This window comes from Gadus morhua, chromosome 14 (genome assembly GCF_902167405.1).
Source record: "Gadus morhua chromosome 14, gadMor3.0, whole genome shotgun sequence".
NCBI lineage: Eukaryota > Metazoa > Chordata > Actinopteri > Gadiformes > Gadidae > Gadus > Gadus morhua.
Window position 1 is genome coordinate 17,354,051 of NC_044061.1, and position 12,165 is coordinate 17,366,215.

The 12,165-nt window shown below is 44.3% G+C and overlaps 1 protein-coding gene across 1 annotated transcript; it reads right to left on the bottom strand.

Annotated features, from left to right (window-relative positions):
* Nucleotides 1–8,137: 8,137 nt before the first annotated feature.
* Nucleotides 8,138–11,366, bottom strand: LOC115559264 (40S ribosomal protein S17). The gene is made up of 5 exons (XM_030378060.1): nt 11,268–11,366; nt 10,596–10,747; nt 9,279–9,384; nt 8,506–8,571; nt 8,138–8,257 (listed from the first exon to the last, which is right to left on the bottom strand). The coding sequence occupies exons 1-5, from the start codon at nt 11,268–11,270 to the stop codon at nt 8,180–8,182; spliced, it is 405 nt and encodes a 134-aa protein (XP_030233920.1). The 5' UTR covers nt 11,271–11,366; the 3' UTR covers nt 8,138–8,179.
* Nucleotides 11,367–12,165: the final 799 nt, after the last annotated feature.

Consider the following 12,165-nt stretch of genomic DNA (forward strand, 5'->3'; position numbering starts at 1 on the left):
CGTCACATTATGCACCAGGAAATGCTTAACGTCATGTGAGCGCCCGCTGTACCGTATTGGTCCGAATATAAACACAAACCCCATTGTAAGACGACCTATATTTGGAAAAAAGATTTGAAGACCAGATCCGTTTTTTATGAATAAATAAATTGTATTCATTGAAATAATATACGAAAATAAAAAGGCATCTACTAAAACACTGCATTGCCACTAAACAGTAGTGCAAATAGGCCCTACTGATGTGTACACCAAAGACTATTCCTGACACTCCTCTGCCCCGCTGTGTTCGCTCTGGCTGTGGTCGCTCCGAACTGTTTCGGCCCGTGGCAAAGCGAGTCATCCTCGCTGCTGTCCAAGGCATTTTGAGACGCAGCATTTATTTAATGCTCATATGACCTAGTGCTGAAAAAAGGTTATATGAAAAAGTGTGAGGGTAGCGGTGGTGCGCTAAACTTGTTCTGTGAGCAGCTGGATGTGAACGATCGATTTTCAACTGTCCGCGCATGCACTGGTGTAATTGAGCTGCGCTGCTATACATCTTTTTTTATCAATGTAACGAGTTGCGAGTCTAGTGCAGGCTGAGTTTTTTTTTTTCCCAGCACCCCCTGCTGAGAATACGTTGTCGCTGCAATGGTTGGACCAGATGTTATAAACATTAAACGGTCACATAAATCATTACTATTTTTAGAAAATGTATGTTTGTTTCATATAATTGTATTGGAAGTCCTGGTTTTCACTAGGGTTGCCGCGGTGTGGACATTTTCACACCGAGTAATACACTCGTCTCCACACCGGTATTACCGAGTATAAACGGTATAAACTTTGAAACTAGGTCAACCACCACACAAGCATCGGTTTTTAGACCCTTCTCGTCCTTCAGTTGCCGCCAACGTTCGAAAGCAGCGCCTAGGATTATTCTTGATTTCAGTTTTTCTCTTTCAGCGTTTTTATTATCAATTACTCTCTGAAAAAGAGTTTTCCTTCTCTTTGCTGGTGGTGGTGGTGGTGGTGGGGATGGTGGCGTCTTGTCTGCCATGGAAATTGTCTTCTACTGCTAGGTCCAAATGTGGATTAACTAGTTCCAGTAGCTACCGCAGGATAACAACAAACAGGAGCTTGCTCTGGGTCACGAGTACTGCACGAAGGGGTCGCGCGCGGGGCGCGGGGGAGGGGGAGTCCAGTACGGCCGTTTGATTGACGTACTTACTGTCCAATGCAACTCGGTGGCAATGGAAATGATTGGCTGGAGTTTTTCGAGCCCTGCCCGTTCCACAGATGATTGACTTGTTTAATTTTCATGTCAGTACTTCTAACTCAGCGGCTGTAAGCGGGTTATGATAAGGATTTCAAGTAATTTTGCAAAAATGGCCAAAAAAGCAAATCACCTATACAACCTTTAAGGTGCACTTTTAACCATGGACTGAAATCAAAGGATGATTTTCAGATGAAAATAACCGACAACGATTGGATAAAACTTTTTTATTAATTGAATTGACCAAATCTCATTAACCTGGTAACAAAACGAGAAAGATATGGCAAACAAACGACCTGTCAGTTAAATTAACGAATCGAAAAACACAACTCAATAATCATGATAAACTTCTTTGTACCCAGTCTCTCACTCAGTCAGCCCCCCCCCCCCCTCTAAGGGGTGATCCTCCCCCGCCTCTATGGTCTCCAGCAGCTCCTGGAGATTGTGTTGTGCTTAAAAATACAATGAAAATAAACAAAAATAAATGAATAAAATAGAATAAGAGAATGCCGAACTAGTTATGTTTTAAGGTTTCTTTTAAAGTTCCTATGGCATGCTACTTAATTTATGGTTTTACATAGCCGTTAGTGGGCCCCTAATACAGTACTGGAAGACGTTCAAGAAATTCAGCCTTGGTGCAGAATTACAGCCACTACGAGCCAGTCCCGCAATGGGCTTTACAAAAGCGTGCCGCTTCTTAGAGGTGGGTCAAGGTGGAGGGTGGGGGTGTGGCTCCTGCCGGAGCACCGCGGCCTCGCGGCGGCAGTGGTGGTGCCTCTCGGCGGGGGGGGGCAGGGGCCGCAGGCAGCGGGGACCCGGCCGGAGACAATCGCGGTCAACAATCCCCTTCTCCATGTCGCAGTTCATGTAGGTGACTTCAGGGAGTCAAAGCCAAAGTTCCTCTCCCCCAAATCTTTCTCAACCATGGCTGAGATAACCCCCACTACGACGTCAGAGAACCAGACGGGTTTTGCGCCATAACACCAACAGCAGTACGGCTATCCAAATAACAAAGAAGTGTACAACACTTGCGTTGCAACACACACAGCTCCTCTGGCAGGCTGTTCCAGAGCGGGGGGGGGCCATAGGTAACTAAGAGGCCAGTGCCAGAGGACCTGAGTGATCTAGGTGGAGCACCATGAAAAGATGCTCCCGAGGAACCCATAACCCGAAACAGCCATTTGAGGTCGTTTCCATGTTCCATAACTAACATAAATAACTACTCTCTCGTAGAAATGTTGTATCAAAAGTAAACTGTTTCCGATACAACTGCACACCTTCAGATGACCAAAAGTGGATGTCGCTCAACCGAAAGACGGTACGTTCAGCTGTACAGCGGCATCACGATGGGGACAGGACCAATAGGCACCGCTTTGATCCAAACTATCAGAATCAGGTTCTGCTTGTTGACCATTACCATTCCTACAGTTATTAGTTTTGGTAAATTGGTAAATATTAACTACAACTGATAAAATAAAGAGAACAATAACACCAATGGCCGTCCATGGACCATTCCCGAGGACCTCTTCACGATCGCCGGTCAACCAATAGCCTGAACCATAGGAGAGGGGAGAGAGGAAAGTGTTATTCTCAGGACCATTAACATGTTTCTGTGCTCAACAGTCCCATCAAACAGCTGACTGGAAACACTCACCAAACACTCGGATGGTGTCTCTGACCGCAGGGTGGACGCCTTGCTGCCGGGCCAGACAGGTGTAGCTGCCTGGCTCGGTCACCTTCACCGTCTGACTGATGGAGTAGCGGCCGTCGCTGTCTGAGGATGCGGCCGGCGGTGCTTCTTCTGCAGGGATCACAGTTCCGTTGGGGGTCTGCCACTCCAGACCGCTGGGCTGGGGCTGGCCTCCTCTGGAGACGCAGGACAGCCACACCGAGCCGGAGGACGGGGGAGCCTCTACCACCTCCAGCCTCAACCGAGGCTCCACCACTGTGGGCAGGAGGGCGTTAAGTCGTTTACATTCAGCAGACGCTTTTATCCAGAGCAACATACAGTAAGTACATGTGTCAGGATAAAGAGAAACAACAATACATCAGTGGTACAGTAGGGATGTTCATAGAATCGAGTGCCAAGCACTCACAATCGTTAGGTTAACCCATTCCCCGTGCACAACAAAGGTAGCTAGGATAAGGTGCTACACAATGCTAAGAACGTTTTTTAAGTGCGAGGACATACAACATTCAATAAGTGCGTACATTAAAAGTTGTATCAGCGATTCTACGCCAGAACATAAATGGTCACATTCATCTGATCTTTCCTCACAACCCGCTGGTTTTGCGCTGCGTTCATGATAGGTTTTACTGGAAGCCCGAAACGCGGAAGGGAGGGGTGAGCGGGCTCTGTTTGTTTGGGATCTTGCTTCAAATACCAACAGAAGTGACGTCGCCCAACATCGCTGATACAACCTTTAAGTGCCAGGACGTACACAACGTAAAACCTACAATAAGTGCACAACCATGTGTAGCATACTGACCAAACTAAGAGTCGAACTAAACTTATTTAAGTTCAGCCATCTTGTGGCTTCGGAAAATACGATTTCTGAAGCCCGGTGTACCAGCCGACCCACCTGGACCCTGACCCAACACCTACCCCTCTGCCCAGGCCCTAACACGAGACCTACCCCTCTGCCCCGGCCCTAACACGAGACCTACCCCTCTGCCCCGGGCTGGACCCACCTGGACCCTGACCCAACACCTACCCCCCTGCCCAGGACTCTGACCCAAGACCTACCCCTCTTCCCCGGCCCTAACACGAGACCTACCCCCCTGCCCCGGCCCTGACCCACCTGGACTCTGACTCAACACCTACCCCCCTGCCCAGGACTTGAACCAGCCCTCGTCCGTGTGGTACAAAGACAAAGAACCCTTACGGTCAAATTAAACTTAAGGTGCTGTAGGTGAGAGCTGAGAGCGAGAGACTTAAAAAAAACAGACCAATCACTCACCTACAGTCAGCAGAATATCTCCGTAACTTTTGGTCAGTTTCATAAGAATTACGAACTTATACACTCCACTGTCCGCCTGGGTCACACCGGACAGGACCACAGAGGCGTTACCGGCCTGCAGCCCCCCTGGGAGAAGGTGCACCCTGCCCACATAATGGGGGTCTTGTCCCTCCCGGCCGTTGTTGTAGTCCTTGCCCTGTATATAGAAGAACACCTCCTGCTTCCCTTTCTTCAAGTCAAACGCCTCATCTGTCAGGTCCACCGGAGAATCCAGAGCAAACGTTAGGGTGGCATCTTCTCCCTCTCTGGGGAACACCTCAGTGATGTCAGCACCTGCTAGAAAACACAATTGATGCAACAAGTGTCTCAATAACTACGCTGTATTGAGGCTCAGGGAACGCCCTCTACAAAAACATTATACTCACAGGTCAAATCAACGCAGTTCCAAATAGCACACAGCAGTCCGAGGGCGAGACACGCAACTGACATCTTTCAATGATACAGCTCTAAAGCCCGCGGTCTATTGTTTTCCTTCGCCACTCTGTGTCTTTTTATATAGTGCGCTGTGGCCACGATTTACCGTGACCGAGTTTTCGGCTCACACACACACACACACGCACGCACGCACGCACGCACGCGGTTGGGCGGGAGATCCCGCAAAATGTGCAGATGCGAACATGTTACGTCATCCCCAGCAATATGAAAAAGATACGCATAAATTATGCTGAAAATTTTACATTGGATGTGCTTGTTTTCTGCCATGATTGTTGCCTTAAAAAAACGAGTTGCAAATTTGATGAACTCGGAACTCGAATCCACGTGCATATAGCGCGTATACTGTCCACGCACCCACATGTGAAATAGCCAAGTTATACTTAATAATCTGAAGAATGGAGGAGAGACGCAAGGTTCATCCGATACAAAAGATAATTTATTTGTCTACCTTCAAATACACAGAGTATAGAAATTCATGGATCCACAAGTATGCAAGGTGACTTCCTATTCAAGCTACCTTGCTTACCCCGACGAATGCCCTACTTCCTTGGTGATAAATCCCTGTACAAAAACAAAACACGCTTTTCACTGCAAATCACACAAGATATAAACTTAACCAAACTATGAAAAATAACACTGCACAGTGCACACGCATGTAAAAAAAAAAGGAAGGGAATTACACAACTAGAGCGGGATACATTCAGCCACAAGCAGGGGAGGAAGCCAGCAAGCGACAGAGCCATCTACACTTATTCTAGCATACAAACATACAAAATGACAAAACAACGAGCAGCACCCAAACACAACGACATGCACTAGCATTCAAATACACACGCAGGCACCCCGAGCCGAAGCCCCGAGCAAGTAGTCCAACTAGCTGTGGCTAGTAGCCACTTGACAGCTAGCAGAGATTGGACGAGCAGGCCGGGGAGACGAGGAGAGAAGCTCACGACAGCTGGGAGATTGGGCCGCACAGGCAAGGGGAACCGAACAGCAACCCCACGAAACGCCACAGACCCTGAGAGGATGGCATAGTCATTACAATACGATTACACTAATTTATATTATTGACTAGTGGACAGAACACCGACCGTATAGCTGAGAGAGATATAGAGAGCCGGAAGATAGAGAGCCGGAACCCAGACAGGACCCCCGCGTCCGAATATTATAAACGCAGCAACGTAATTCTACATTAAGCAACCTTGCTAATTAATCCATATCCTGATCAAACGAAAGGCATCAACAGCCTACCTGAATGCGAGGTCAACAAGTAGGCTACACGCTCACAATGTTGATGTGCCAACAAGTATACGGCTGTGTTACAATCCCGGAAGAGCAGTACGCCACCGGCTAGAAGATAAACAGAACATTCTAACTTCTCCAACTCAGAGAATCAACAGCGAGGCGCGTACATATACGCGCGTACGCGAGGAGTTCAAAAAATGGAACTTTTTACGCTCATACGCGTGATACTTAGCCGCAATAGCCAATCAGCGTGGAGCTTGTCCCGACGTCACTGGCAGAGAGTAGTGTCGCTTGCACAGAAGCATACGGCCGACATTTTTCTTTATTCTGGGTGGAAATAGTAACATAGTTACGCCATTAAATGCGTTTATGGAAACATTTCTAGCGAGAAATGTGCATTTTACTTTCATAATGTTCGCTCGGTGAATGTGAAGGATGTTTGGTTTGATAGTTATGACGAAGAGTGAACGCTCCGTTCACTTGCATGGACAGAGTCTCTGATTGCTAAGCAACCTCAACGTCTTGGCGGACTATTTCTCTGCTGATCAACACTACGAATGCTGGAAACACACCAGACACACCATGTGAAGTTATTTAACCCGATTATTGTTATTTATATCCGAGATTCAATGTCGAAGTGGGGGCATGTTGGAATGGAAGGCAGTCCCCCGTTCAGAGAGCTGTATCCAAGCATATTCAAAGAAGGTAGAGTGGAAGAAGAAAGTGGTAGAAAAAGATGCAAAAGCAACAGGGATAACCACTGCCCTGAGAGGATTGTCAAGCAAAGGCCCTTCAAAAAATGTGTGGGAGCCTCACAAGAAGTGGAGTGAGGCAGGAGCCACCAGGCACAGACGCATACAGGACATGGGCTACAACTGCTGCATTCCTCGTGTCAAGCCACTCCTGAACCAGAGACAACGTCCGAAGTTTCTTACCTATACATTTCTGACCAGTTCTCTTGGCTACGATAACTGTTCTGTCGCTCAGTGGTCTTTTGCTCATTTAATTTGGAAATCAATGTCCCAGAGTCTGGAGGAAGGATGGAGAGGCACAAAAACGAAGTTGCTTGAAGTCCAGTGTGAAGTTTCCAGTCAGTGATGATTTGGGGAGCCATGTCATCTTCTGGGGTTGGTCCACTGTGTTTTAACAAGTCCAAAATCAACACAGCCATCTGTCTTCCATGAGGTTTTAGAGCACTTCATGCTTCTCTCTGCTGACAAGCTTGACGGAGATGTTTATTTCATTTTACAGTAGGACTTTGCACCCGCCCACACTGCTATAAGTACCAATACCTGGTTTAATTGGATTGATGTGCTTGATAGGCCAGCAACCTCGCATGATCAGTATCCCATAGAAGGGGTATTGTCACGAGGAAGATGAGACACGAGACCCAACAATGTAGACGAGTTTAAGGACGCTATCCAAGCAACCTGGGCTTCCATAACACCTCAGCAGGGCCAAAGGCTGATCAACTCCATGCCACTTTGCAATGCTGCAGTAATTCATGCAAAATGAGGGGCCAACCGACCCAGTGTACATTTTTACTGGTCGTGATATTCAAATTCTGAGTTACAGAATTTTGTGTTTTCATGACGTGTAAGCCATAATCTACATTGATACAAATAACTTTGACTTTGGTTGAATATACCCAAAGTTGAATTACTCAAAGTAAACATTTCCGCAATATTTCCATACACACCTGTACATCCATTGGTTAGCTAAGGGACCAAGCTATCAAGTCCGTTTTAGTGGTTTTAATATTTCAATAATATTTCCAGGGTCACTACCCAAATACCGGGTAAAATTATGCTTCAATTGAACATAAGAGTTAATTATTATTAACTAGTTTAATAAGGCTCGTTATGTTGAGTAGTGCAATTTCAATTAAGATTCACTTGAGCGGCACCCTACACTGCAATAAATACCTGACTTTCTTACCAACTCCCAGTAGTGATAGTATCCATATCTATCCAGGGGCATAACCCTGATTACCAACCTCCGCATGCTTCTTGCGAATAAAGCCATACTCCCACGGTGAGACGAGGACACCGGGGAAGAGGCTACCTCGTTCTGCAGTGCTCTTGTTTTTTTTTTATCCAATTGCTAATTCAAAGTTCCATTGAATGGAAAACATATCAATTTATAACCGTCCTTTATTGCAAGAGCAGACAACAGAACTGCAAAAGAGTTTTCATTTGTCTTTATTTGAAGGAATAGGGTACATTTTCTAGACTCCTCGTGGCGTTTTGAAGTTCATTCCAACAGTTGGCTGGGTAACTTGAAGGTTGGAAAGTCCACCGAAGTCCTGAAACAAATGCTTTAGTTAAATTACCTGCAGATCATTGTTCTCCATACAAATGAATGGTCTTAATATTCAGCATTGCTTAGCCGTCTCTACGTGCACTGATTAATATCAAACATCAATCAGGCAAAGCTTATACAGTTAGTGCCATTGGTTTGGTGCCATTAGTGCCATTGGTTTGGAGGAGGAAAAGGACATCAAGAGACAGTATGAGCCAAACCAATCCTTAACTCTACATGTTTGAGACTCACCAGCATCTTGAGCATCTCCTTGGTGTCAGGATCGACCTCAATGAGCTCCTGGTCCAGAGCGGAAACCTAGTGACCACAACCACAGTTAGCTTGGGCAACGCACATGAAATACAACTGCATGTTCAGCATTAGGAACCTTTGGCTTAAACTCCAATAATGAAGCATTTGTTGACAAAGATGTGAAGACTGTATAGGTTTTCTTTTATTAAACCGAATCAGTACAGTGAAACAACGATGGGGTAGAAGGCATCGGCCAAACACCATTATGTATTAGTTTGTTTGTCCAATATCGCCCATTGTCTTATGAAGTACCGTTATTTATTTTTTAATTATCAATATCTTTTACAGATGTATTAAGCAACTACTTTAAAGGGTCAGGGGCTGGTTTAACGCATTAAGCCTGCCATTAGAATAGAGCGAGAGATCCAAAAATGTTGTGCAACTTTCCAGTAATAAAAACTTTACTTTCCAAGTTCTATCAAATAATTGGTATGGCCAATTGATTCTTTCTTCCAAATTCAAAAGCCGTTTGTTTAAATACTCTACCAAAACATGACATTGCGAAGTGATAAACCTGTAGTCCCTGGCACATTTTGTGAACAAAGTCTTATAACGGATTATAATATTACTTCCCAGATTTAAGGGAAGTTAATATTTAAAAACAATCTCAGCACCAGTGTTCAATCGGGTCCTTTAAACCTGACTACACTACTGGTACCAATACATATCTCCAAGGGGCGGCAACAAGAGCCAAGGCAGCAGCCTGTACTGACCTCTGGGACGTAGTTGTCCCTTCTTTCCCTCTCATCTTCCTGCAGCTTGATGGAGATTCCTCTGACCGGGCCCCTCTGGATACGTTTCATCAAATGGGTCACAAAGCTGGGGGAAGAAAACGACGCATTGGAACCGGAACCCATTCTGTGTTCTTAGCACAACCAAGGACAGGGTTCCTACAGGTTTCAACAAGCTACCTTTAAGACTCAAGACTATTATGCATGCATATGAAGACCCATTACAGCTCCATACTGGCAAAAAAAGTATGGAGTTTTAGACTTCTAAAAACATTGTGAAAACAGGTAACCATATTTCTTAAACCAGCTGAGGTCCAAGTGTTCACACAATAGTAATGCATGTTATTGTTATTACACAAACCAGGTGCATTAAGGTAGTCTGTGGTATAGGACCACCTGTAGCAGCCCTTATAATACTTTTGTATTGGAGGGAGTGATCGATCCAGCCTGTTACTTTTTTATCCTTTTAAGTAAGATTACAAATAAATATAATCAAGATGCATTTAATGTAGTATTCTGTAAGACATACCTATTTACAACAGTCAAGAGATACGAAAACATACAAAGTACGTTAGGTTTATGCACCAAGTGTAGCGCTGTTCTCAAGCCCGATCTAGTTGCATTTAGTCATAGTAGATTAGATTTACGTTAACAGTAGCAAGTAGCAATTTTTTTGGACGAGGAGACACCACTAGCCCCGGCGACACACTAGCTGGGTGTGCTCAAGATAAATTTTTACCTGTTTGCATTCCTGTTTATTGGTTGAATAATCCAATACATTTTAAAGACCTGTCACAGTGAAATTCAAGACATTTAAGGCCTACTATTCAAATTATTCGATTTCAAGCTATATGATCTTCGGAAACCCTGCAAGGAAATCCCAACCAAATTGGAATACGTAGTAAGGCTAGCCACTTCCAGTTTACAAAACAAGGTAGAATGCAAAACAAACTAGATTAGTCATTTGACAGAAGTGTGATAGATCATCATAACATGTTGCTACAGTAGTTTAAAACTACCCTGTATATTATGAGTAACTTAATATACAGATACTGCGGCTGCCAACATAAACTCGACCATGTCTTGAATATCATGAGCTTGTGGGGACCAAGAGTATGTTAGGCTCAACCATTGCATCCCTTTTCCATACAAAACTATAAAGACCACGTAAGGGACCCCGTCTACAGGACCCGTCCCTTGGAAACTGTCAGAAACTGACAGTCCATACCCGACAGCAAAACACCGGACAGGCACACATCTGAGATAAAGAATTGAACAACAAAGACGGTGCCAATTTACCCAGCAATTTTGTTGCGTAGAGGCTTGCTGGGGATAATGGCGATTTCTTCGCAGACCCTTTTGTTGGTGTGGAAGTCATTGCCCAGCCGGGTGTAGTACTTCTCAATGATGACCCTGGCGGCCTTCTTGACGGTCTTGGTCCTGACTCGGCCCTAGAGAGGACATCAATGATATAAATACATGAATTCCAAGTAAATTGCAAAATTAAGGACACAGTTACCGCGTTATTCGGGCTTGTAATGTTGGTTAATTTCACTAGATTTTGTCTGAGTACGTTACACCTAGGTACGATTTAGCGACGTACAGATAACTACCGATTAAGAATATAGAAACATTTAATTTAATTGTTTATTAGCAAATCGAATTACCCTGCGGAAGTTTCGGCAACAATGTATTTAACTATGTAAGGACAATCGGAACACCATGATCACTAGCTTAAATGCTAGAACTCTAGCGCATTGCTTCATTGGTTGCTAGCCCATTCCCACTGCTCACCACCGAGCTAAATGTTAGGTTTTCACAAGACTGATTAAGTATAGGAACATCACTAATGCAGATTTTTGATTGTAAAAATATTTTTGGTCTAGTTCATTGAGTGTATACGTTTGTTTAAGTGAGGAAAGATGAGGATTGAGAAGGATTGTAAAGTGGAGATATTGAAAAGATACCCACCATGTTGAATCGGACTGGTGAAAGAGAACACGGGAAGTTATTACCGGAAGTTTATAGCTGGAAATGAAGCACGTCACCAAATACAACAGCACTGTCTAGTGGTGGGTGTCGGCATGCCATACAGCCACGGTTTACTGAGTAATTCAAGACATGGGTTTTAATGGAAACAGACGAACGAAAGATAAAACAAGCTTATTATAGATCAAAATCTTACCGTAATCGCAAACATAAATCGAATGAAGGCAATGCCATAAAAGTGAAGATATATTTTTATTTCGCATAAAAAAGGGTGCAAACTTGAGTTCCCCTATATTTTAAGCGGTTAAAAAGTGATTTGTAAGGTCCATTATTGACAGACTCCAAAAAGGAAGAAAATAGGCATCTTAGATAAGAACCGTTTAACCTTCCTGCAAATTAAAAACAATATACCATAATTCAAATAAAATTGGGTCCTTCATTCTAGAAGCCCTTGAACTCATTCGGACACATTTTTGAAGTGACATTCATATTTGAACACTATTTATTTACACTTCGAAGATTTCTCTTAAATCGTAGCCTTGGAGAATTCTGTCAGGGAAGGTTGGGATAAACTCTAGATGCTGTACAATTCCGTTTTCCACAGAGGAAGGAGGGGTCAAAGAAGAACACAATTTATATGCTGGAATTCCACAGAAATTAAAAGACTACAACAGTGAACTCTGTACAATATTACAAATAAATCACAATATTGCAGTAATCTCCCTTAATATTCCCTCCAAAAATATACAGTAAATCAAGGACGGCTCTACAGTACAGCAACATAGCAAAGAATGGAAGAAGAAGCCCACGAGAGACCCAACGCCACTGTGACCCATGGCACCACTCTTCTGGACTACAACACCCTCATGACAAACGTGGG